Source organism: Mustelus asterias, chromosome 21 (genome assembly GCF_964213995.1).
Source record: "Mustelus asterias chromosome 21, sMusAst1.hap1.1, whole genome shotgun sequence".
Taxonomy (NCBI): Eukaryota; Metazoa; Chordata; class Chondrichthyes; order Carcharhiniformes; family Triakidae; genus Mustelus; species Mustelus asterias.
In genome coordinates, this window is record NC_135821.1 from 17,523,689 (window position 1) to 17,548,847 (window position 25,159).

Consider the following 25,159-nt stretch of genomic DNA (forward strand, 5'->3'; position numbering starts at 1 on the left):
CACCAGGGACACGTGGGCACACACACACCAGGGACACGTGGGCACACACACACCAGGGACACGTGGGCACACACACACCAGGGACACGTGGGCACACACACCAGGGACACGTGGGCACACACACACCAGGGACACGTGGGCACACACACACCAGGGACACGTGGGCACACACACACCAGGGACACGTGGGCACACACACACCAGGGACACGTGGGCACACACACACCAGGGACACGTGGGCACACACACCAGGGACACGTGGGCACACACACCAGGGACACGTGAGCGCACACACACGCAGGGGTGTGCACGCGCACACAGGATCGATTAGTACTGAGCTGATCTGCAGATACGTGACCTGCGAACACTCACTGCCAGGGCGCTCACGTGATCAACGATTTTGGAAAGCAGCATGAGCTCACAGAACACACTGCAGGAAGGAGTCTGTGCCTTCAGCGTGAGGGAAGGTGTAAATTCGCAACGCAGTAGATAAGAGGGAAAAATATAAGTGGCTGTGGTTATACTCACGGTGTGGCAGTCAGGTGATTGTGCACTCTCTTGCTCTCTTTAAGCAGCATTCTACAACAGAAAAGACACAGTCAGTAACATTTTTTCAGTGATTTTTGGGGAATGGGGTGGTCTGCTCTGTATATCTGCTGATTGGAGAATGGGACGTCAGCAGAACTCTACTGTTAAGGAACAGTTGCAGAGTAAAATTCCCTACTCTGTGACAGCAGCATGCTTTTAACCATAACCCACAAACAATATCCATTAACTGCGTGATGACATTAACCCGTTACACACCAGTTTTGTTTTGTGTGGCTCAGTGTGCAGTTTGTGTTTCCTTGTCAGCCACCATCCACTTGGAGCTGGCTCTGAGTTGCCCGTCTGAGGGCTTTATGTCAGTTAGTAGATGTTCTTTTGCGCTGTTTTCTTGAAGATTGGGACCCTGGTGGAACAATGTTCAGAGAACATCCCCCCACCGATGACTGAATCCAAATTTCCCTTACTTTCCATTGTTGCAGATTAAGAGTTGTGGGGGCTGCAGCACCACAGTTGACAAGGCAGGGCACATGGCCTTGAGCAGAGCCCCAGCGACCGTTCGAGCATTTTAAAACTATCTGTCCTGGTAAGAAAAAGCTCTCCACTTATTATTAGCCAAAGCAAGGAAGCAGATAAGGAGAAAAGCATCCCACTGGAGGCAGTAACCAGAAGACACAGATTTAAAATAACTGGCAGAGGAACTGGAGGCAAGATGAGGAAAATTGTATTTTTATTTAGTGAGTTATGATCTGGAAGGTGCTGCCTGAACTGATGGTGGAAGCAGATTCAATAGCAATTTTCAACAAATAATTGGATATTTAGAATCCCTATAGTGCAGGAGGCCATTCGGCCCATCGAGTCTGCACCAACCACAATCCACCCGGGCCCCATCTCCATAACCCCATGCATTTACCCTAGCTAATCCCAGAGGGGCAATTTAGCATGGTCAATCCACCTAACCTGCATGTCTTTGGAGTGTGGGAGGAAACTGGAGCACCCGGAGGAAACCCACGCAGACACGGGGAGAATACTTGAAAAATAAATATTTGCAGGGATGTGGAGAAAGAGGAGAGGGATAAAACTACCTGTTCAAAGTTGGGTGGTGCTGCAAGAGTCCAGGATTCATTCCAGGTGTTGTCAGCACCCAGATCAAAGATGGGGCAGGGACCCCCCATGATGCAGCTTCAACCCCCTTCCCAAATGTCTTGGCAGCCTTGTACATTTCCTCTTCCTTCACCAACAGCAACCCCTCCCCCTCAACCCGTGCGTGTGGTGAGTGTTAATGCCTGTTCAGTAAGCTGGTCCTGTCAACAATCTGTGCCACTACCACAGCCCCTTCAACAACCTCCTTGGCTATGGCATCAACATGTGATCAACAACTCTTCCTCCTGTTCCGGTGACACATCTCAGGCTATGGATCCTATCTCTGAAATTGTACATCCAATGCTGACTTGAGTTCACGCCACAAGCGCTGCCAGTTTTGAAAAGCTCCCCGCCTCAAAGAGAGGATGCCTTCCTCCACGCCTGCGCCCATGGATCTATTCGGGCACCCAGGTATTTTTCAGTCTGACCTGGAGGGATATACGAGACTACCTCCTTCCGAAGTTGCCAATTCTTTAAATGATTGTACAGGAAGGTCTTCCTCTTAACCGTAAAATGGAAGAGAGTTAAGCGGTTGCGAATTTTGAGGCTTTATAACACTTTAAAAGTGGCTGTACTCTGGGGAGACACTGAGAAAGGTAAACAGTGGCCGAGAACATTCTTCTTTCAAATGGGCTGCGCACAAGCTGAGGGCATCTTGAGCTCGATCAAGCTCTCAGCATTTTAAAAAAAAGTTTACCTATTAGTCACAAATAAGGCTTACATTAACACTGCAATGAAGTTCCTGCAAAATTCCCCTAGTCGCCACACTCCGGCACCTGTTCGGGTCAATGCACCTAACCAGCACGTCTTTCAGATCGTGGGAGGAAACCCACACAGACACGGGGAGAATGTGCAAACTCCACACAGAGACCCAAGCCAGGAATCGAACCCAGGTCCCTGGCGCTGTGAGACAGCAGTGCTAACCACTGTGCCGCCCCTGACTGAGTCAGAAAGCACATTTAAAAAACTGTTTCTAAAGCGTTTTTCACATTCTCAGGGAGCTCCAAACAGGTTGACAGTCAATGAAGCACTTTTTAAAGCATAGTCACGCTTGCAATGTAGGAAACGTAGCACTCAACAGCAAGATCTCTCAAGCACTGAAAGGATAAGATGATAATCTTGATACTGGTTAAGGGATAAATATTGGCCAGGACATCGAGGGGAACTCCTTCTTCAAAATGGTGCCATGGAATTTTTCACATCTACTTGACAGAGCAGACAGAGTCTCCGTTAAACATCGCACCCAAAGGAAAGTGCAGCACTCCCTCAGTACAACAATGGAGTGTCAGCCTAGATTATGACCTCAAGTCTCTAGAGTGGGACTTGAACTGACAGTTACATGATTCAGAAGGTTTGCGACACAGAATGCTACTCACTGAGCCTTGGTTGACATAGCTTGGAATGGACTCCGTGATCCAAGCATTAGTCAGTGGCCCTCATTGGAAAGTGTAAAGATCGTGCACAGCAAATGAGTGAGGGGTCGAGTGAAGCTGCGAGGCCTTCCACAGTTGACCACCCTGTCTTGGCTCACATATGAAGTAGGCTGAATTGGGGTAAGCGTACCCATAGCTCATGGCAGTGCCAGCTGGAGAAATGCAGGGACATGCGGCTGCAGCAACACTCCTGGACTGGGGGACACCACCTTCAATGATATTTCACCCCATGAAGTTCTTCCAATTTGATGCAGATGGTGAGGGGCAGAGAGAAGGAACCATGGTGAGCGGATTCAGATCATGTGGAGACTCGGTGGTTTCTCCTCACTCCTGCTTTACAGGCCAGGCCAATAGCTCCTGTGGGGATGTTCATGGGGTAGACAGTTCTTTTTTTCCCCACTGAATGGTTTGATCTCAGTGGGGGAAGAGACACTGTCCCTCTGCTCACAAATGATCAGCTCTCTGCTGCCATTACAGAAAAGGCCATGCTTAAACTGGGGAAAATATGTACAAAAAAATGCAATCAGTAAGGAATAAAGTGTTCATTGGCCAAAACTAATTCTCAGAAATTTGCCACTCTGCGGACCATTTGTTACTCTTCAAAATGTGTGGAAGAATATAAAAGGCAGCCAATCTTACCGTGCCTGCATCCAGCCTTTGGGCCAGATAGGTTTCACCTCGGTCTCCATAAAAGCCTTCAGATAATCCTCTGCAGACTGTGACTTGTTTTGCTCCAGTTCATAACATCCCAGTTTTATCTTCACCAGGTTACACAGCAGGTCCCTGATCACAGCAATGATAAACAAGAGTATGTTGTCAGAGTTTGGACACTTTCTGGGTCAATCATCCTGCACTGTTCATTCTCTCCACCCTCTTTATCCCAAGTTCCTACTTTCGTCTCCTGAAGGCTCTGGGTGGTGTACAGGTCCAATGGATGGACAAGTTCTCCGCTACCCCAAGTGGCAATTCATATGAGAACCAAAGAGCCAACCAGTCACCTTACCTGGCACAGAGAGAGTGTTAAATGTCTATCCTGCTTTATTGTTACGCATCCAGTAGTACAACCTCACTTTCTATCACCGACGTCCAGCCAGTTACAGTTAAACCTTGTTACCAGGAACTTAAGAGTACAAACCCCCGGGTAACATGCTCTCTGGTGCCAAACATAGCTGTAACAATTGTAAAGATAGCAAAATCCTTGAAGGTGACTGAATGAGTTAAAAGCAAGTAAATTGCGTCTTTATAAATCAATGTTTAACCCTCAGCTGGAGAACTGTATCCAATTTGAGGCATCACATTTAAGTAAGGATAAAGGTCTAAGAGAGAGTGCAGAAGAGGTGTATTAACAGGGATAAGGGGGCTTCAGTTGTGCCGAGAAACAGGAGAAGCCTTGGCTGTTCTCCTTAGAGCAGATGACGTGATGGGGGGGTTCAGTAGAGGTGATAACTTATGAGTGAGTTTGATTAAGAGTAAGAACTGTTTCCACTGGCAGGAAGATCAGTAACCAGGTATAGATTGAAAATAATAGGCATTAAGAAGCGGAGGCTGCAGACGTGGAGAATCTTTCTTAAGAAATACAGCAGGTTATGATTTGGAATGCACTACCTAAAAGGATAGTGGACGCAGATTCAATATTACATTTCAGAACAGAACTGGATATATCCTTGAAAAGAAAAAGAGTGGACACCAATATTGTTGGCCGAATAGTCTGCTTCTGTGCTGTACAATTCTATGAATTTACCAAAAAAATGCTTTCTTCCTTGCTACACACTGCTAATAGCTGTAGTCATCCTTCAAGGCAGGATCTCTCTGCTTAGGTTAACATTCTTTTTCACCACCAGCTGATATTGTGCCAGCTGTTACCACGGTTGGAAACCCTTGCTAATGCTCAGAGTCCAGCCTCCAGTGAGACTCTGAGCGGCACTGAATGGCTTCCGGCACCCAAGACACTGCAACCAGCAAGCAACTGGAAAAATAGTTCAGGATGTACAAGGCACCAAAAACAGCCAGCAGTAAGCCTGAGATAGATATTCAACCACAGGCATTCGTAAACTCATCCAGGAAGAAAGAAATTGCATTTCACGAACTCCCAAAGGTAATGAAGCATTTTGAAGTGTAGTCACTGTTACAGGGAACACAACAACCAACTTGCACACTGCATGCTCCCAAAAGCAGAAATGGGCATGCTCCCAAAAACAGCAATGTGTTAATGACCAGATAATCTGTTTTAATGATGTTAGCGGAGAGATAAATACTGGCCAGCACACCAGGGAGAACGCCCTCTGCTACTTTGCACGGTGCTGTGGGACGTTCTGCAACCATCTGAGAGGCAGGCGTAGCCTCAGTTTAACATCCCATCTGAAGGACGGCACTTCCGACATTGCAGTACTCCCTCAGCACTGCGCTGGATTTTTAGCTTGGATTTTTTTGCTCAGGGTGCTGGAGTGGGACTTGAACCCACACCTCAGGGGTGAGGGGGCTTGCTGGGAAGCCACAGCGATGAAGTAAAGCTCTACCCATGTGGATTTGATAAATGCATCATAATCCGAATCTCAGGACAGCAACAGCTGCCAACATCACCCAGGATGACAGATCTGTGCCGAAGTGTAGGGTTTTGGGGGCCCAATGCCCATTAGAAACTGGGTGGATGCTAGGCAGGCTGAACTCCATTCAGGGAGAAACTTGCACCACATCAGCACAAACTGGAATTGAAGTCGTGTCAAAGCTGTAAATCTGTGTCTCAGCACACCCTATGTAATCTACATCTCCAACCACCAAGTTCTGTGGATGAAGATCACACGATCGCCCATGAGCATGAACTGATGGTTTGAAAATATCTCTTGCTGCCTCACGGGACCTATTCTTGCAGCAGTATTTCCACCTCTCTTGGAAGGTGTCTGGGCTGCTAATCAAAGCTAGAAGAGAAACAGCAAAAGAAACCTCAAGAAGCACTTTGTTGCTCCACGGCGGCACAGTGGTTGGCACTGCCACCTCACAGTGTCAAGGGCCCGGATTCGATTCCCGGCTTGGGTCACTGTCTGTGGGGAGTCTGCACGTTCTCCCCATGTCTGCGTGGGTTTCCTCCGGGTGCTCCAGTTTCCTCCCACAGTCTGAAAGACGTGCTGGTTAGGGTGCATTGGTCGTGCTAAACTCTCCCTCAGTGTACCCGAACAGGCCCCTGAGTGTGGTGACTAGGGGATTTTCACAATAACTTCATTGCAGTGTTAATGCCAGCCTACTTGTGACATTAATAAACTTTAAAACTTTCGATATTTTTCTCCGACGGTTGTATCTGCATCTTACCAAACAAGGAAACCGCCCGAGAGTCACTTTCATAACAGGGTTATGCAACTCGCCATTTCGTCACTCATCCTTGAATTAAACACTTTGTCAGTTGCAACAAAAGCAGAAATTGATGAAAACACACTGTCAATCAGTCAGTCTCTGTAGTGGAGCCACAGGGAGAGAACAGGGGGAGTGGGACTAATTAGAGAGGACTTTCAAAGAGCCAGAACTGCCACGATGGGCTGAACGCCTTCCTTCTGTGCTGTATGTTTCCATATCTGACTCAAGAGGCGAGAGTGAATGGCTGCTCACACCAATGCGACTCAAGCCCATCTTAAAGCCATATATTCGGCCCATTTCTAATATAATTTGATTTTTGATTATTATTTCTGTAAGAATAATAAACCTTAGAACAATTTGGAAAACAGAGTTGGTTGGAGTAGAACTTAGCTACAGTGCAGGCAAAGTTGGGAAACACGAAGCTGGGTCATTACAGTGTGTCCACTGGTGCATGGATGAAATGACAGTGGGCCCATGTCAGAAACAGGAAGGAAATGTGCATCGACAAAAGACTATGAAAAAAGTGCAGCTATATGTTACTTCACAGGTGGTGGGTGTTTAAGTTCAAGTTTATTTATTGCCATAATGCTACATTAACACTGCAATTAAGTTACTGTGAAAATCCCCTAGTTGCCACAATCTGGCGCCTGTTCGGGTACACGGAGGGAGAATTTAGCACGGCCAATGCACCCTAACCAGCGCGTCTTTCAGACAGGAAACCGGAGCACCCGGAGGAAACCCATGCAGAAGCGCAGAGAGCGTGCAGACTCTGCACAGACAGTGAACCAAGCCGGGAATCGAACCTGGGTCCCTGGCTCTGTGAGGCAGCAGCAGTGCTAACCTACTGTGCCACCGTGCAACCACAAAAACCTTAAAATGAACCTGATAATATTTGTGAAAACTCTTAAATTTGTACCAAATATACAAAACTGGCTAGCAACAATATTTTTTAACCACTCCTGCAGTCAGCTGTAAATCAGGACATGAAGGACTCAGTCAAGTCTTGCCAGCAAAAATGGAAGAGGAGATGAAATGAAAGACGACAAAGGGAGAAAATGAGAATAGTAACACCTCATAGCTCAGTAGGCAGCTATTTAGCCCATCATATCATAAGACCATAAGACCATAAGACATAGGAACGGAAGTAAGGCCATTCGGCCCATCGAGTCCACTCCACCATTCAATCATGGTTGATTTCAACTCCATTTACCCGCTCTCTCCCCATAGCCCCATAGCCCTTAATTCCTCTGTGTCAATGAGATGCCATGTGTTTCATATTTAGCATATATCAGAGGGGCATGTAGCATCTTAGAAGATCTGGATAAGCAGCTTGCAAAACGTCACAAACAGCCAGATTTTTTTTTTCTTGTCTACTGTTCAATGACCTTGGTCACGGGGTCCAAATAACTGTCAGTCATGTGCGAGCTTGCGCAGTGAGTACCAATAAGCTATAGGTAGTATCATAACCCAAGCTCAATGCTTTTCTCAAACGGGCGATCTGGGGAAAGAGAAGTCAGTATTTCAGTGGCTGACTTCAGCGCGGTGACTGGGTCAAACTCTCGTCACATCAACTTTTCCATGGGCAGCTGGTTCTCAATCGGGAAGTGAATTTGACAGATGCAGGCGCAGAATACAGCACTAGCTAGAGGAGGTGTTAGTCACTGTGGTGATATAAACAGGGCCTAGTTTTAAGGCTGATAAAATTGGATATCCTAAATTAAAGAATTAGGCACATTGAAATCAAACACAGTCAAACCGCAGGCAGGCCAATTGTACAATACACAAATGTGTCTGGGCCTGACCCATCAACCACCCATCAAAGGTCGTTACACTCTACTTGAGACTTAGCAGGAGATCATGGCACCTCATTGAAAGAAGTTTAACAACACCAGGTTAAAGTCCAACAGGTTTATTTGGTAGCAAAAGCCACACAAGCTTTCGAGGCTCTGAGCCCCTTCTTCAGGTGAGTACCAGGTGACTCACCTGAAGAAGGGGCTCAGAGCCTCGAAAGCTTGTGTGGCTTTTGCTACCAAATAAACCTGTTGGACTTTAACCTGGTGTTGTTAAACTTCTTACTGTGTTTACCCCAGTCCAACGCCGGCATCTCCACATCATGACCTCATTGAAATGCATCGGTCTATTGTTAGAAGCCCAGATTGGGCCAGACTTTCTGTCACCAAGAGATCCTGTAGAAACCTTACCTGATAACAAGTTTAACAACATGGAGATGGACACCTGGGGGGCGGACCCTGGTGTCCTGTCAGGCAGACATCAAGAAACCCACTGGGTATTGGAACCCCCTCCTGGGACCTCATTGGCCAGAAGCCAGAGAAGTTTCTGGAAAGGCAAGCAGGCTGGGGATAAAGGGACACACTCAGAGGCACACAGGAGCGAAGGCTCGACAAGGGAGACAGCCGTGACCATTCGGAAGACTGACCAGAGAAGGAAGGAAGAAGCGGCCATCGAGACTCACCTTCGTGACGACAGACCAGAGGGGACTCAGAGAATCGGGCCTGCAGTTCAACCAAACCACCTTTACGGGTAGTATACTTGAATCTGGGGTATCCTCTTGTTTTATGTGGGTAATTTAAGGGTTAATAGTGTTATTTAATAAACTTGTTGAACTTTTACTTGTGTTTGTCCTTTGTCCACCTTGCAAATAAGGGCACCGGGGTAAAACCTTGGAGTAAGTAAACTGGTTGAAAGTATCTGAGAATTAACAGGTACAACATCACTAATTAATTAAAGGAAATTAGGAATAAAATTAGAAATGGAGGATGATGCGAAGAAAGGTATAAAGGAGCAGAAACACTTGCATGTCAAAGAACAAAGAAAATTACAGCACAGGAACAGGCCCTCCAAGCCTGCACTGACCATGCTGCCCGACCTTTTGGGTGGCACGGTGGCACAGTGGTTAGTACTGCTGCCTCGCAGTGCCAGGGACCTGGGTTCAATTCCCGGCTTGGGTCACTGTCTGTGTGGAGTTTGCACATTCGCCCCGTGTCTGCGTGGGTTTCCTCCATGTGCTCTGGTTTCCTCCCACAGTCCAAAGATTTGCAGGTTAGGTGGATTGCCCCTTAGTGTTGGGGGCATAGCTAGAGTAAATGCATGGGGTTTTGGGGATAGGGTCTGGGTGGGATTGCGGTTGGTGTAGACTCGATGGGCCAAATGGCCTCCTTCTGCACTGTAGGATTCTATGAAAACAGATAATAAAAAGGGAGAAATAGAACAAAGGAATACGCACCTTATTACAGTCTATAAGGAGGTTGAATAGATTAGAAATGTAGGAATATGCCATTCAGCCCATCATGCCTGCTCTGCTATTTAATATCATGGTGGATCATCCACTTCAATGTCTTTTCTCCAATCCCTTTACATCACTGGTATTCAGAAATATGTCAATTTATACCTTAAACATACTCTATGGCTGAGCCTTCATAGCCCTCTGGGGTAGACAATTCCAAAAATTCACCACCCTGAGTCAAAATATTTCTCCTCAACTCCATCCAAAGGAGCTTCCCCCTCATTTTGAAATTGTGTCCCTGATTCTGGACTCACCAACCAGGGAAAATATCTTACCCATATCCACCCTGCCTATCCCCCTAATCGCCTTGACATGTAATGGCATTACCATCACTGAATCCCCCTACTTTCAGCATCCTGGGGGTTACATTGACCAGAAACTGAACTGGACTAACCACATAAATACAGTGGTAACCAGAGCTGATCAAAGGCTAGGAATCCTGTGGGGAGTAACTCACCTCCTGACCATCCAAAGCATTCCACCATCTACAAGACACACCTGCCTGGATGGGTGCAGCTCCAACAACACTCAAGAAGCCTGACACCATTCAGGACAAATCAACCCGCTTGATTGCTACAAACATTCAATCCCTCCACCATCCAGTGGCAGCCACGTGTATCATCTACAAGATGTGCTGCAGGAACTCACCAAAGTTCCTTAGGCAGCACCTTCCCCAAACCCATGACCACTACCAACAAGAAACACAAGAACAGCAGGCGCTTGGGAACACCACCACCTGGAGGTTCCCCTCCAAGTCACTCACCATTCTGATTTTGAAATATATCAGCGTTCCTTCACTGTCATTGAGTCAAAATACTGGAATTCCTTCCATAACAGCAGTAAGTCGACCTACACCACAGGGACAGCAGCGGTTCAAGATGGCAGCTCACCACCATCTTCTCAAGGGTGATAAATGCTGGCATAGCCAGCAACACCCATATCACGTACATGAAAAAAAAAGGCCACGTAGTTTCCCACACATTAAGTCTGTCTAAATCCTTTTGAAAGCGCTTTGCATCTTTCTCACAACACACATTCCCTTTTTGTTATTCATGAACTTGCAAATATTATGCTTGGGACTTTATTCCCAGAAGAGTGAGAGGCACTCTCATTGACATGTATAAAATTCTTATGATAATAGGTACAGGAGTATGCCATTCGGCCCCTCCAGCCTGTTCCGCATTTCAACAGGATCATGGTGGATCCGACATTACTCACATTGACTTTCCTGCCCTTTCCCCATAACCCTTGATTCACTTACTCATCAAAAATCTAACCATCTCAGCCTTAAATATACACAAGGACTCAGCCCCCACAGCTCTCTGTGACAAGGAGTTCCAAAGACTCATAACCGTCCGAGAAGAGATTCTTCCTCATTGCAGTCTTAAATTGGTACCCCTTTATTCTGAGACTATGCCCTCTCATCCTAGATTCTCCCATGAGGGGAAACATCCTTTCAGCATTTACCCTGCCAAGCCCTATTAGAATCCTATATACTTGAATGAGATCATCTCTCATTCTTCTAAATTCCAATGAGTAGAGTTCCACCCTTTTTAATCTTTGCTCATAAGACAATCCCTCCATACGGGGGATCATCCTAGTGAACCTTCTCTGAACTGCCTCCAATGAAATAGTGTCTTTCCTTAAATAATGGGGCCAGAACTGCTCACAGTATTCTCCAGATGTGGTCTCACCAGTACCTTGTACAGTTGCAGCAAGACTTCCCTACTCTTATAGTCCAACCCCCTTGAAATAAGGGCCAACATTCCATTAGCCTTCCTGGTTACCTGCTGCACCCATGTGTTAGCTTTCTGTGTTTCGTGCACATGTACCCCCAAGTCCCTTTGTGTTGCGGTTTTTCTCCATTTAAATAATACTCTGCTCTTTTGTTCTCACAATTTTCTCACATTATACACCATTTGCCAACTTTTTGCCCCAAAGATATGCGGGTTAGGTTGATTGGCATGGTAGGTTGCACAGACTTTTGTGAAGTTCCTTGTCGTTGTGTTCAAATATATTGCATCTACTGGTTCCCCTTCATCCACTCTGCTCAAGACTTCCTCGAAAACCTCTATTAGACATGATTTCCCTTTCACGAAGCCATACTGACTCTGCTTGATTAGATTATAATTTCCCAAATGGATTCCAACATTTTCCCAACAATAGGTGTTAGCCTAATCGGCCTACAGTTACTCACTTTTTGCATCCCTCCCTTTTTGAATAAGGGGTGTCACATTGGCAGCTTTCCAATCCTTCTCCAGCACCGAAGGATTTTTGGAAAATTACAACCAATGCATCCACTGTCTCTGTAGCTACTTCTTTTAGGATCCTAGGATGCAAACCATCAAGGCCAGTGGACTTATCTACCTTGACCTGTTGTTACTGGGAAGATGTTTCCCCAGGCTGGAATCTAAAACACATGGTCACAGGCCTCGAATAAAGGTTGAGCTATTAAGGACTGTGTTCTGTCTGGGTCACTGTCTGTGTGGAGTTTGCACATTCTCCTCGTGTCTGTGTGGGTTTCCTCCGGGTGCTCCGGTTTCCTCCCACAGTCCAAAGATGTGCGGGTTAGGTTGATTGGCCAGGTTAAAAATTGCCCCTTAGAGTCCTGAGATGCGTAGGTTAGAGGGATTAGCGGGTAAATATGTGGGGGTAGGGCCTGGGTGGGATTGTGGTCGGTGCAGACTCGATGGGCCGAATGGCCTCCTTCTGCACTGTAGGGTTTCTATGATTCTATGAAGGACCGAGATGAGGAGAAATTTCTGCACTCAAAGGGCTGTGAATCTTTTGGAATTCTCTACTCAGACAGTCATGGATGCTCAGTCAATGGGTATATTCAAGGCAGAGATCAATAGATTTTGGGTACAAGGGAATGAAGGAATTTGGGAGAGTTGAGGTAGATCATCAGGCATGAATGTATTGAATGACAGAGCACGCTAAAAAGGATGATTGGCCTTGACTGTTCCTATTTCCTATGTTCTTAGGTCCTGAGGACAACACAAGGTGTTTTACAGCCAATGATAAAGTTACTGCGGTCACGTTAACAGCCGATTTGCGTAGAGCAAGATCTCTAAACTGCAAATGAATGAACGGCCAATTCATCAGGTCATGCTGCTTTAAAAATAAATGTTCGTCATGACACAGAGCGCTCCTTCTTCAAATGGTGGAATGGGGTTGTATACATCCAGGCAAACAGGGCCCTGGTTTAAGAATCATAGAATCCATACAGTGCAGGAGGAGGTCATTCGGCCCATTGAGCTTATACTGACAACAATCCCACCCAGCCTCTATTCCTGTAATTCCAGGTATTTACCCTGCTAATCCCACTGACACTGAGGGGCAATTTTGCATGGCCAATCCACCTAACCCACATATCTTTGGAATGTGGGAAGAAGTTGCAGCACCCGGAGGAAACCCATGCAGACACGGGGAGAACGTGCAAACTCCACACAGAGTGACCCGAGCCTGGAATTGAACCCAGGTCCTTGCCGCTGAGAAGCAGCATTGCTAACCACTGTGCTGCCCTTTAACTTCCTGCCTGAAAGACAGTACTTCTGCCAATGCAGCACTCCCTCAGTACTGCCCGTATTGTGCGCTCAAGTTACAAAGTTTGAGCCCAGGACCTTCTGATAGTGCACAGAATGTTGCCAACTGACAAAACTTAAAATGAGAGAAGGCAGAGCAAAATAGAGAAGGGAAGATAAAGAGAGATAAGAGACAGAATTAAGGCATATGAAACTATTTTATTTAGAAATCTCAAGAGTGGCAGGTCCAGGAAGGACAAAAGGTACTGAGAAAAAAAAAGCAAAGCAAAAAATGAATACTCCCTGGAGGGATGTCCTCAGTTTGTGAAATTCCTACCTGACATAATCATTCCAAAGAAACTTCTTCCGCGGTCCCATGACTCTTCGTCCTGGCTTATCGTCATCTTCCTCTTCAGAGCCATTTTTGTCTCGTTCCTCTTCAGACGCCATTCTGAAAAGACACCCAGTATGAGAGCGCGTGTGCTGGAAACTGGCATCTGCCCTCCGCTCCCACCCACGCCCCGCCACCGTCCTTCTCCCTTAGTTCTAGAAAATGCTGCTGTTGCTGCCCATGCTCTGAAACATCCCCAGGTACAGACACTGACTGCGACCAATGGCTCTAACCCTCACAGGGAGGAGGGCATGAGTACACTGGGCTTGTGCAGTCAGTGTGTGTCTGGCATGTTGCAATGCAATCAAATGAAAATTAAATAGTGCAGCAAGAACCCAATTGAACCCAACTCCAATAAATCACCACAAACTAATACCCTTTAATGGGCACATACCAACACCCTGCAACAGACCCGGAGATAAGGGATTTAAGGGTTCAGGTACACAAATTACTAAAAGTTACTGCACAGGTACAAACATGTAACCAAGACTATTGGAATGGTGGCCTTTATCTCAAGGGGCTGGAATACAATGGGGGAGGGGGTCGCTGGCACAGACCCCAACTGGAGAACTGCATTCAGTTCTGGACACTAAACTGCAGGGAAATGATACCAGCCTCGGAGAGGATGCAGTGCAATTTCACCTCTTCAGGAGCTGCAGGTACCCAGAGCTTAAAGGGCGCATAAAGGGTGCATAAACTTGGCTTGTATCCCACTGAGTTTAAAAAGATTGTGGGGTGATGTACTAGACGGTCCTTGAAGTGACACAATGAATATAACTGGCTTGTATTCTCTTTCGAGAAGATTGAGCAATGAACTGACGTTTGAAATGTTAAAAGGATTTGATTGGGTCGATACAGTGAAACTATTTCCACTAGTAGAGGAATCCAGATCAAGTATGAACAACCTTAAAATTAAACCTATGCTGTTCAGGAGTGAAATACAGAAACACTTTCATACACGTGGGGGAATAGAAAGATGGAACTCCCTCTTCCCCAGAAAAGGTGGCTGATACTGGTGCGTCAATTGGAGCTTTCAAGACCAAGATAGATGTCGTGCCAGGATAACAAGGGATGTGGAGCACAGGTAGCAAACTGATTTGATACTGAGTGGCCTACACCTGCTGCTATGTGATTAAACAACAGAAAGGGAATGCAATTATCACTGATGTTAAAAATCACCACTGTATACATGACATCGAGCTCTCCAACAGGAAATGCAGTACAATTTGACGCTGCTATCTATTTGCTCAGTTTGGTTTCAACACTCGTATAACACTACTGCTTTCAGAATTGAGTAACATCCTTGGTCCTGGGGCTGTGTGAACCTCCCAGTATACATGGCACTGATTGACACTCATCCCCAAAGTGAAAGCAAGTCTCTGCCTCCAATGATTGCATTTACTTCACATGAAGGAACAGTTTGATGCCACAACTTGTCAGCCTGTGCGTGGTTGCAGTTTGTTCACCACCTCCCGATCCTTTCCCCACTTCATGTCTATTACATATGGAATTGGAGCAGACGTAGGCCATTCGGCCCCTTGAGACTGCTCTGCCATTCGTGCAACCCCCAGTGGCCCAATGGATAAGGCACTGGCCTTCAAAGCCAGGGATTGTGTGTTCGAGTCCCATCTGGGGTGCTGATAATTTTTATGGGTGGCAGGTGGCACAGTGGTTAGCACAGCTGCCTCATAGCGACAGGGACACAGGTTCAATTCTGGCCTTAGGTGACTGTGTGTGGAGTTTGCACATTCTCCCCGTATCTGCGTGGGTTTCCTCTGGGTGTTCCAGTTTCCTCCCACAGACCAAAGAAGTGCAGGTTAGGTGGATTGGCCATGCTAAATTGCCCCTCAAGTGTCCCAAGATGTGTAAGCTAGGGGGAATTAGTGGGGTAAACACATGGGGTTATGGGGGTAGGGCTTGGGTAAGATGCTCTGTTGGAGATGGTGCAGATTTGATAGGGTAATGGCCTCCATCTGCATTGTTTGGATTCTATGACAAGATCATGGTTGATCCGTTTGTGTTGAGTTCCACATTCCTCATCTACCCCAGTAACCTTTGATTCCCTTGCCTAACAACAACAATCTACACCTCTGCCTTAAAAAATATTCAATGGCCTCGCTTCCATCGTCTTATGAGGCAGCAAATTCCAAAATCTCACAAAGAAAATTCTCTTCATCTCTGTCCTATGAGGATGACTCCTGATTTTAAAAACAGTGCGTCCTCATTCTGGACTCATTCACAAGAGGTCACATCCTTTCATTCTCCAGTGTTTTGGAAATGGCATAAGCCTGGGGGGGGGGTTCCCTTCATCCTGCATTCAGGGTTGTTCAGGTCAGTGGCAATACTTCATCTACTGCTCCAGCTAAGATCAGCTGAGAAATCACCAATGATGCATATTTCCACTTCTGCAACATTGCCTCCCTCAGCCCCACCTGCAGCTGAAACTGTCAGTCCTGTCTTTGTCATCTCCAGACTTCACTATTCTAATGCTCTCCTGGCCAACCTCTGATTTATCACCCTGTGTAAAAGAACTCATCCAAAATCCTGCTGCCTGAAGTCTAACTCTCAGTAAATCCTGACCACCCATCACCCTGTGCATGCTGATTTACATTGGACCCCCAAGTCTGGTAATGTTTCAGTTTTGGAATCTTAGCCTGGTTTTCAAATCTCTCTACGCCCTCACTCTTCTCATCTGCGCATTCTCCATGTCAAACCTCTACCAATCAAATTCCCCTTGTCAATCAATCAGCACCCTTTTTTCTCATGTGGTATAAACTGTTGTTCCTTTTGAGATTTGGTATTCTTGCGAATGTGTCCTGATGAGTGCAAGATGAAAAACTTTGACAGTATGTCTCTATTTTTCAGCAATGCTCAAATACCACGTTGAAAGCAAAATATTGCAGATACTGGAATCTGAAACAAAAACAGAAAATGCTGGAAAATCTCAGCAGGTCTGACAGCATCTGTAGAGAGAGAATAGAGCCAACGTTTCGAGTCTGGATGACCCTTCGTCAGAACCCTCAAATACCAAGTGACCATCTTGGTATTCTCCTCCAGACCTGCAACTTTAGAGCTCCTCCAATTCTATGCTCTACTGCAGCCCTGATAGTCACCAACCACCAATGGCTGTTGTGGCTTGGGCTGCTTAGATTTTAAACATGAGGACTAAGATTTGGTCACTTGTCCCAGTACCTCATGCGATTTGGGTCAAATCTAGAAACCAGTCTCCCATCCACTGACTCTGTCTATACTTCCCGCTGTCTCAGGAAAGCAGCCAGCATAATCAAGGACCCCATGCACCCCGGACATTCTCTCTTCCACCTTCTTCCATCGGGAAAAAGATACAAAAGTCTGAGATCACGTACCAACCGACTCAAGAACAGCTTCTCCCCTGCTGCCATCAGGTTTTGAATGGGCCTACCTTATATCAAGTTGATCTTTCTCTACACCCTAGCAATGACCGTAACACTATATTCTGCACCCTCTTCTTTCCTTCTCTATGAACGATATGCTTTGACTGCAGAGCACGCAAGAAACAATTACTTTTCACTGCATCCCAATATATGTGACAATAATAAATCAAATCTTGCCTGATAAATGTTACCTTGCAATGACTTTAGATGCTTTATTACATTTATAGGTGTTATATAAATTAAAGTTGCTGTTCGACCAAATTTATCTTGCTCAGTACTAACTAAGTGTGGCTTTCTCCTGACGGTTCCAGCACAGCCTGTTTGAAGGGTGTAGGACTGAGCCCAGAATGATTCACTTTACAATTTTCCTCATGGAGAAACATTTGTCTCCCCTTGCAGTGCAGTCACATAAAGAACCACCGGTCTGAACTTCTGCTTTAACTGTTTAACAGAGAGCACCAGAGCTCCAGGCTGCTAAGCTGATCTAAATTTTAGTATAAAGATCTAGGAGGCGTAAGAAAAAAAAACCTCAGGATAAACCAATGAACTCTACCAACCTATTACAGATTATACAATTCATTATGACTTTTCTGGTCCAGCACTTGTGTCTGGGAGAGCACTTGGAAGAAAACAATTGGAAAAAAGGGCTGAGGAGTGCACATACTTGGCAAACCGGGCCTGTGTATGTGCTTGCAGTTCCTCCTGGTATTTTATCAGCTGAACCGGCATCACATTTGCCACTGCTTCCTTCAGCTTCTGTGTCGGATCCCGTAACCGCTCGTCCTGGGAAGGCAACACAGCCATTGAGAAAAGAAAGTAACTCACATTTCTATCGCGACTTTCAGAACTTCAGGATGTCTCAAAGCGCTTCAGAGCCAATAAAGTCATTTTGAAGAGTAGCATTTACTGTTGCAATGTACGAAGAGCAGCAGTCAATTTGTGCATAGCAAGTTCCCACAAACAGCAAAGCAATAATGATCGGTTTTGGCGATGTCGGCTGCGGAATTAAAATTGGCCAAGAGAACTACGTGCTTTTTTGAATAGTATCACGGGTTCTTTCATGTTACCTGAGACAGCAGATGAGGCCTTGATTGAATTGTTTATTTTAAACACAACATCTCTGACAGTGCAGCAAATATTGCACTGCAGTGTCAGCGTCGATTATGTGCTCAAGTCTCGGGTGTGGGGTTTGAATTCACAGCCATCTGACTCAGAAGAAAGAGTGCTACGCACTGTGCCATGGAGTTAAAAGTTTTAATCTGCAGAGTAGTCTATCTCCTTCTGGTGTTGCACATAGAAATTATATGTAGTTATCAGATTTAGCAGGATTAAGAGATGGATAATAAGTGGACCAGGGTGAGCAGACATAATCCACCCCCATTTTAAAATCATACACTTTACACTTGAGAGTACTCTCATTTTAGTTACAATTAAAGAGCTAAACTTATGGCAGTTTACAAAGCAGACTTTCTCTCCAGCAAAGCCCAAGGAACGGAAGAATGCAAACTTTTGGCCTCATGGGGGAAGATGCAATTACAACGTGACAGGTTTACATAGAAAAATTCCACAATAGACGCAGACATGGGAATTTATAAAGGTAACACCACAGCGACATTGAGAGAGACAGTAAGGTTTTTCAGGTGGGAAGTGCACTTTAACATTTTGTAGATAACGCTGCCAAGTCTAAATGATGGCCAACACGGATTGGGGGCTCGAACTAAACAGCCTTTCACACCTCAGTGAAAAATCTCTTCCTCTGCTTGGTTCCTGTGTTTGAATTTCACAGATCTAATGATCTGGAAAGGGGGTGCGCTGACTGCAACTCCCTCACTGAAAAGAACTTTACATTTGACCCACAACTAATGTTAAGGAAAAGGTGGAAGAGGCAGGACTTGTACTTTGTCAACATTTGATCAAACTTTGGTGAATTGAGCAGTGGCATTCAATTTATCATCACAGTGTGTGTGAGATCCACAGGGCTCAATACTCAGCTCAGTTGTCACAAGATGACAGAAAGCTGGTCACTCCTTGTATAACTGCAACAAGGCATAAATCACAGCTATACTTAGCTGTCCACTCCCTCCTCTAACATACAGTGGGAGGTGGAAATGGTTCTTTTTATCTCCCTGAGAAAGCTCCCTGGCATTCAGGCCCTACAACCTTCACTTGTGGTTCATGATCAGGGGATTGTACATGCTACTGGGATACAGACCAGCTCAGGACAGATGCTCAGTTAAAACCGTGTTGCTCACTAACACCGCAATTGGAATGAGAAAAGGAAGAGGTGAGGGCCTGTAAGTTTGGAATCCCTTTCCTTGACACCCCCCCCCCCTCCCCCGAGGCCAATTAAAATGCCCCTACTGTTGCTCATCACCTCTGCAAGACTGGAAATCAAAGCTGGAATCTGCTGGCCTGTCGGACTGACATGTTATTCTTGTCCCATTTATCTCTGGGCCAGGGTGTTCGGAAAGTGGGAACACAAATTCTGCACACTAGCTCTCCAGTTCTTTTTACCTGCTCATTGAGGTGTAGCTTCTTCAGGCGTTTCATTAGTGTGTCCTTGCTGCAGGGCAGGAAGGAGGCCAGGAAACCATACACTCCCGAACGCAGTGTCACATTCAACTCCTGTACTTGTAGTTCAATGCTGCAGACAGAGACAGATGGATAGGCAGACGCTACTGTTAGCAACAAGACATCAATGACAAAGCCTGCGTATAAACTCCTACCATCACCGTTTGCTCTTCCCTTCCAAAATTGAAACTTGACATCCTGAAGCCTTGACACACAATGCCAGTGTTGTCACGCATGTTAGATCATATGCACTGGATTTGCCACAGGGTGCACGCAGGGAAGGAGGAAGTCATTATTCAGTAAATGAACAGTCTTGTCTTCATTCTCAGTTTCGCCCATTATCTGTTATACTTTCATCAGCCCGCACCCCCCCTCCCCACCCCGAGCCTGTTCTGCCATTCAATCAGATCATGCCTGATTCTCTCTTTATCATAAAGTTTATTTATTAGTCACAAACAAGGTTTACATTAACACTGCAATGAAGTTACTGTGAAATTCCCCTAGTCGCCACACTCCGGCGCCTGTTCGGGTCAATGCACCCTAACCAGCACGTCCTTCAGAATGTGGGAGGAAAGCGGAGCACCCGGAGGAAACCCACGCAGACACGGGGAGAATGTGCAAACTCCACACAGACAGTGACCCAAGCCGGGGATCGAGCCCGGGTCCCTGGCGCTGTGAAGCAGCAGTGCTAACCACTGTGCCACCATGTGGGAATTTGCGTGGAGTCTATCCACTGCTTTGGGAATTATACTCCAAAATTCTATCCACTTTTCTCAGAAATCTGCATAAGCAGAAGTCTTTATCCATGTTCTTGGAAATCAGAAGAAAGCGGAATACTTACTCCAGCAGGATGGTGTTAATATCCGGGGTGAAGAATTTCTTCTTTCCTTCCCCTTCAGGGACCTTGCCAGCCTGGATAAACACAGTTACAGTATTAACTATACGGTCTGGAATATAATCACGCCTGAGTATAAATCATCCACGTCACACAGTTAGAATCTGGTTTGTAGCGCATTGCACATGGACAGTGAGTCAAGGTGGAACATGCAGTTAGGATGTGGAATGATAAACTGCGTATCGGGAAGTATATGTACAGCAAATACACCACTGCAAAACGTATAGAATCATAGGACGGTTATAGCAAAGGTCGTCATACAGCCCGCTATGTCTGTGCTTGTTCTCACCCCCTCACCTTTCGCCTGGGCCCACATGCACTTCCTTTTCACAGCCCTGATTGAGTTTGCCTTCACCACACTCTCAGGCAGGGCATTCCAAATTCTAACGACTCACCCGATTGCTTCTTCTGTTAAAACGACCTGAAATCTATGCTCTCTGATTCTCGATCCATGCAATCACAACAGTGCAGGACGCCGCCATTCGGCCTACTGAGTCTACACCAAGTCTCTGAATGAGTATCTTACCAAGGACCAATATTTTAGATGCCCAACATCAACTTCGCTCGCAAGCGGAGGGAGTGATGTAAGGTTTTGGATGTGGACTTGAGGAAGAATACGTAATGAACAGTAATGACCTGGAACACTCAGCGCACTCGGGTGGTGGAAGTGGTGGCGATTGATAATTTCAAAAGGAAACTGGATGGGCACTTGAGAGAAATAATCTTGCAGGATTACAGGAATAGTGCAGGGAATGGGGTAGACTGGATTGGTCTATTGAGAGTCTCATGGGTGCAATGGGCCGAATGGTCTCCTTCTTTGCCATGATGATTCCATGACAGATCTCTTACTTTTGCGTTTTTCTTTGAAGAGATGAGTTAGCTTTTTTCCCTCCATTTTCATGCGCTACCCTTGTAGTGGAAGAGTTCCAAAAGGAAGGTCAGGTCAGAGATTTCCCCCAAACATTCTGAAGCATTCTTGATCAGTTCTACCTGCTATTTTGTGAATATTCAAGTCCTTCAGGTTTCTCAGGATCCTTTTCTTCCTGCTCGTCACTTGCCCATAAGTTCAAATACGTTGTTTGTGGAGCACGAGGCCATTCAGACGAGGAGGTTTAGCATTATTTTCTTGTCCGCATTGATTCAGGCAGACAGCTAAGCTGGCACTAAGCCGGTTGAGTGTCTGCAACGTTTTTGTAGTAGTTTAAGTTTTTTTAAAGTTAAAATTTATTTTTGTGTCACAAGTAGGCTTACATTAATACTGTAACGAAGTTACTGTGAAAATTCCCTCGTCGCCACACTCCGGTGCCTGTTCGGGTACACGGAGGCAGAATTTAGCATGGCCAATGCACCCTAACCAGCATGTCTTTCAGACTGTGGGAGGAAACTGGAGCACCCAGAGGAAACCCACGCAGACACAGGGGAGAACGTGCAGACTCTGCACAGACAGTGACCCAAGCCAGGAATCAAACCCGGTCCCTGGCGCTGTGAGGCAGCAGTGCTAATCACTGTGCCACCATGCTGCCTCCAGTGCCAGTTGGACAGTGTTGACTAATGGTAATTGCTAACTAGCCACAGGTGTGAAGATGGTGACACTATTTTCGTCACATGTATTACATTTTGTTGAGAACAGCTGAGACACAGCTGCCAAAAAAGCAAACAGGAACCTTGACTTTATTGCATGGTATTTAGAGGGCAGAAACAGGCAAGTGACTGAACAGGTCCAAGCTGGCATTTATATTCCCACCCTGTGTTTATGGAACATCCCCTTCAATGAATCAATGCTACTCACCACAACCACTCCTTGTTGTAGTCAGTTTCACATTCAAAACAACCGTGTTGGGTAAAGGAGCTTCTGAGTTCCGTTAGATTGATTAGTGATCATCTTGCATTCAAAAATAAAATGCCCCCTTGTTCTAGACTCTCCCGCAAATGGAATATCTTCCCTATTAAACCTTTTCATAATTTTAAAGGTTTAAAAATTAGGTCACCTCTTGGTCTTCTCCCCGCTAGAGTAAAGCATCCCAGCCTGTTCAATCTTTCCTGTCAGGTATAACGTCTTATTTTTGGATATCATCCTCTCAAATTTTTTTTTGTACCATCTCCAGTGCCTCAAATTCCTTATTCTAATTTGTAGACCAGGACTATTCACAATGCTCCAACGTTTCCAGTTTCAGATATGTTTAACATGCCTATCCCGTTCGAATGAATCACAGTGGCTTATTTGCTTTTTGTTATGGCCCTATAGAGTCACAGAGTTGAGAAGGAAGGAAGTGGTGGTACACCTTTGTAAATCAGTGGTCAGACCTCAGCAAGACTGTTGTGTCTAAATCAGGGCATCACACTTTAGGGATATAGTTTGAACAAAGAAAATTACAGCACAGGAACAGACGCTTCAGCCTGAACCGACCCTGCTGCCCGACTGAACGAAAACCCCCTACCCTTCCGGGGACCATATCCCTCCATTCACTTCCTTTTCACGTATTTGTCAAGATGCCCCTTAAAAGTCACTATTGTATCTGCTTCCACTACCTCCCCCGGCAGCGAGTTCCAGGCACCCACCACCCTGTGTATAAAAAATCTGCCTCGTACATCTCCTTTAAACCTTGCCCCTCGCACCTTAAACCTGTGCTCCCTGGTAATTGACTCTTCCACCCTGGGAAAAAAGTTTCTGACTAACCATTCTGTCCATGTCCCTCATAATCTTGTAGACTTCTATCAGGTCGCCCCCAACCTCCGTCACTCCAGTGAAAACAGCCTCTCCTCATAGTTAATGCCCTCCATACCAAACAACATCCTGGTAAATCTTTTCTGTATCCTCTCCAAAGCCTCCACATCCTTCTGGTAGTGTGGCGACCAGAATTGAACACTATATTCCAAGTGCGGCCTCACTAAGGTTCTATAAAGCTGCAACATGACTTGCCAATTTTTAAACTCTATGCCCTGGCCGATGAAGGCAAACATGCCGTATGCCTTCTTGACTACCTTCACCTGCGTTGCCACTTTCAGTGACATGTGTACCTCTACACCCAGATCCCTTTGCCTATCAATATTCTTAAGGGTTCTGCCATTTACTGTATATTTCCTCTCTGTATTAGACCTTCCAAAATGCATTACCTCACATTTGTCCAGATTAAACTCCATCTGCCATCTCTCCACCCAAGTCTCCAACTGATCTATATCCCGCTGTATCCTCTGGTGGTCCTCATCGCTATCTGCAAATCTGCAAACCTGTGTCGTCTGCAAACTTACTAATTAAACCAGTTATGTTTTCCTCCTAATCATTTATATATACTACAAAAAGCAAAGGTCCCAGCACTGATCCCTGAGGAATGCCACTTGTCACAGCCCTCCATCAGAAACGCACCCTTTCACTGCTACTCTCTGTCTTCTATGACTCAGCCAGTCTTGTATCCACCTTGCCAGCTCACCTCTGATCCTATGCAACTTCACCTTCTGTACCAGTCTGTGATGAGGGACCTTGTCAAAGGCCTTACTGAAGTCCATGTAGACAACATCCACTGCCCTACCCTCAGCAATCATCTTCGTCACTTCCTCAAAAAACTCGATCAAGTTAGTGAGACACGACCTCCCCTTCACAAAACCATGTTGCCTCTTGCTAATACGTCCACTTGTTTCCACGTGGGAGTAAATCCTGAGTCGAAGAATCCTCTCCAATAATTTCCCTACCACTGATGTAAGGCTCACCGGCCTGTAAGTATCTGGATTATTCTTGCTACCCTTCTTAAACAAAGAAACAACATTGGCTGTTCTCCAATCCTTTGGGACCTCCCCTGTAGCCAGTGAGGATACAAAGATTTCTCTCAAGGCCCCAGCAATTTCCTCCCTTGCCTCTCTCAGTATTCTGTGGTATATCCCATCAGGCTCTGGGGACTTGTCTACTTTAATGTTTCTCAAGAACCCCAATATCTCCTCCTTTTTGATCTCAACATGAGTCATACTATCTACACATCCTTTTCCAGACTCATCATCCACCAAGTCCTTCTCTTTGATGAATACTGACACAAAGTACTCATTTAATATTTCGCCCATTGCCTCCGGCTCCACGCATAGATTCTCTCCCCTGTCCTCGAGTCTGTCCCTGGCTACCCTCTTACTCTTTATATATGTATAAAAAACCGTGGGATTTTCCTTAATCCTACTGGCCAATGACTTTTCATGAACCCTTTTAGCCCTCCTTAAGTTTCTTTATACTTTCCTTGTATTCCACACTTGCTTCGTGTGTTCCCAGCCTCTTAGCTTTGGCAAATGCTTCCTTTTTCTCTTTGACTAGGCTCACAATATCTCTAGTTATCCAAGATTCCCAAAATTTGCCATACTTATTCTTCATCCTTACAGGAATGTGCCGGTCCTGAATTCCTATCAACTTACACTTGAAAGCCTCCCACATGCCAGATGTTGATTTGCATTCAAACATCTGCCCCCAATCTACATTCTTCAGTTCCTGCCTAATATTGTTGTAATTAGCCTTGCCCCAATTTAGCACCTTAACTTGGGTAATCTTAAAGCTTACTGAATTGTGGTCACTGTTCCCGAACTGCTCCTCTCCTGAAACATCGACCACCTGGCCAGGCTCATT

General features: G+C 45.8%; 1 protein-coding gene across 1 annotated transcript in view; it reads right to left on the bottom strand.

Moving 5' to 3' along the window:
* The window catches only part of LOC144509517 (ubinuclein-2-like), a 56,883-nt gene that overhangs the window by 25,702 nt on the left and 6,022 nt on the right, over positions 1 to 25,159 (bottom strand). Inside the window, exons 3-8 of the mRNA XM_078238424.1 lie at positions 20,509 to 20,579; positions 19,611 to 19,740; positions 17,761 to 17,879; positions 13,630 to 13,743; positions 3,759 to 3,902; positions 529 to 579 (exon numbers count right to left, since the gene is read on the bottom strand). Of these exons, the coding sequence (XP_078094550.1) occupies positions 529 to 579; positions 3,759 to 3,902; positions 13,630 to 13,743; positions 17,761 to 17,879; positions 19,611 to 19,740; positions 20,509 to 20,579 (629 nt within the window). The remainder of the gene's footprint in view (positions 1 to 528; positions 580 to 3,758; positions 3,903 to 13,629; positions 13,744 to 17,760; positions 17,880 to 19,610; positions 19,741 to 20,508; positions 20,580 to 25,159) is intronic.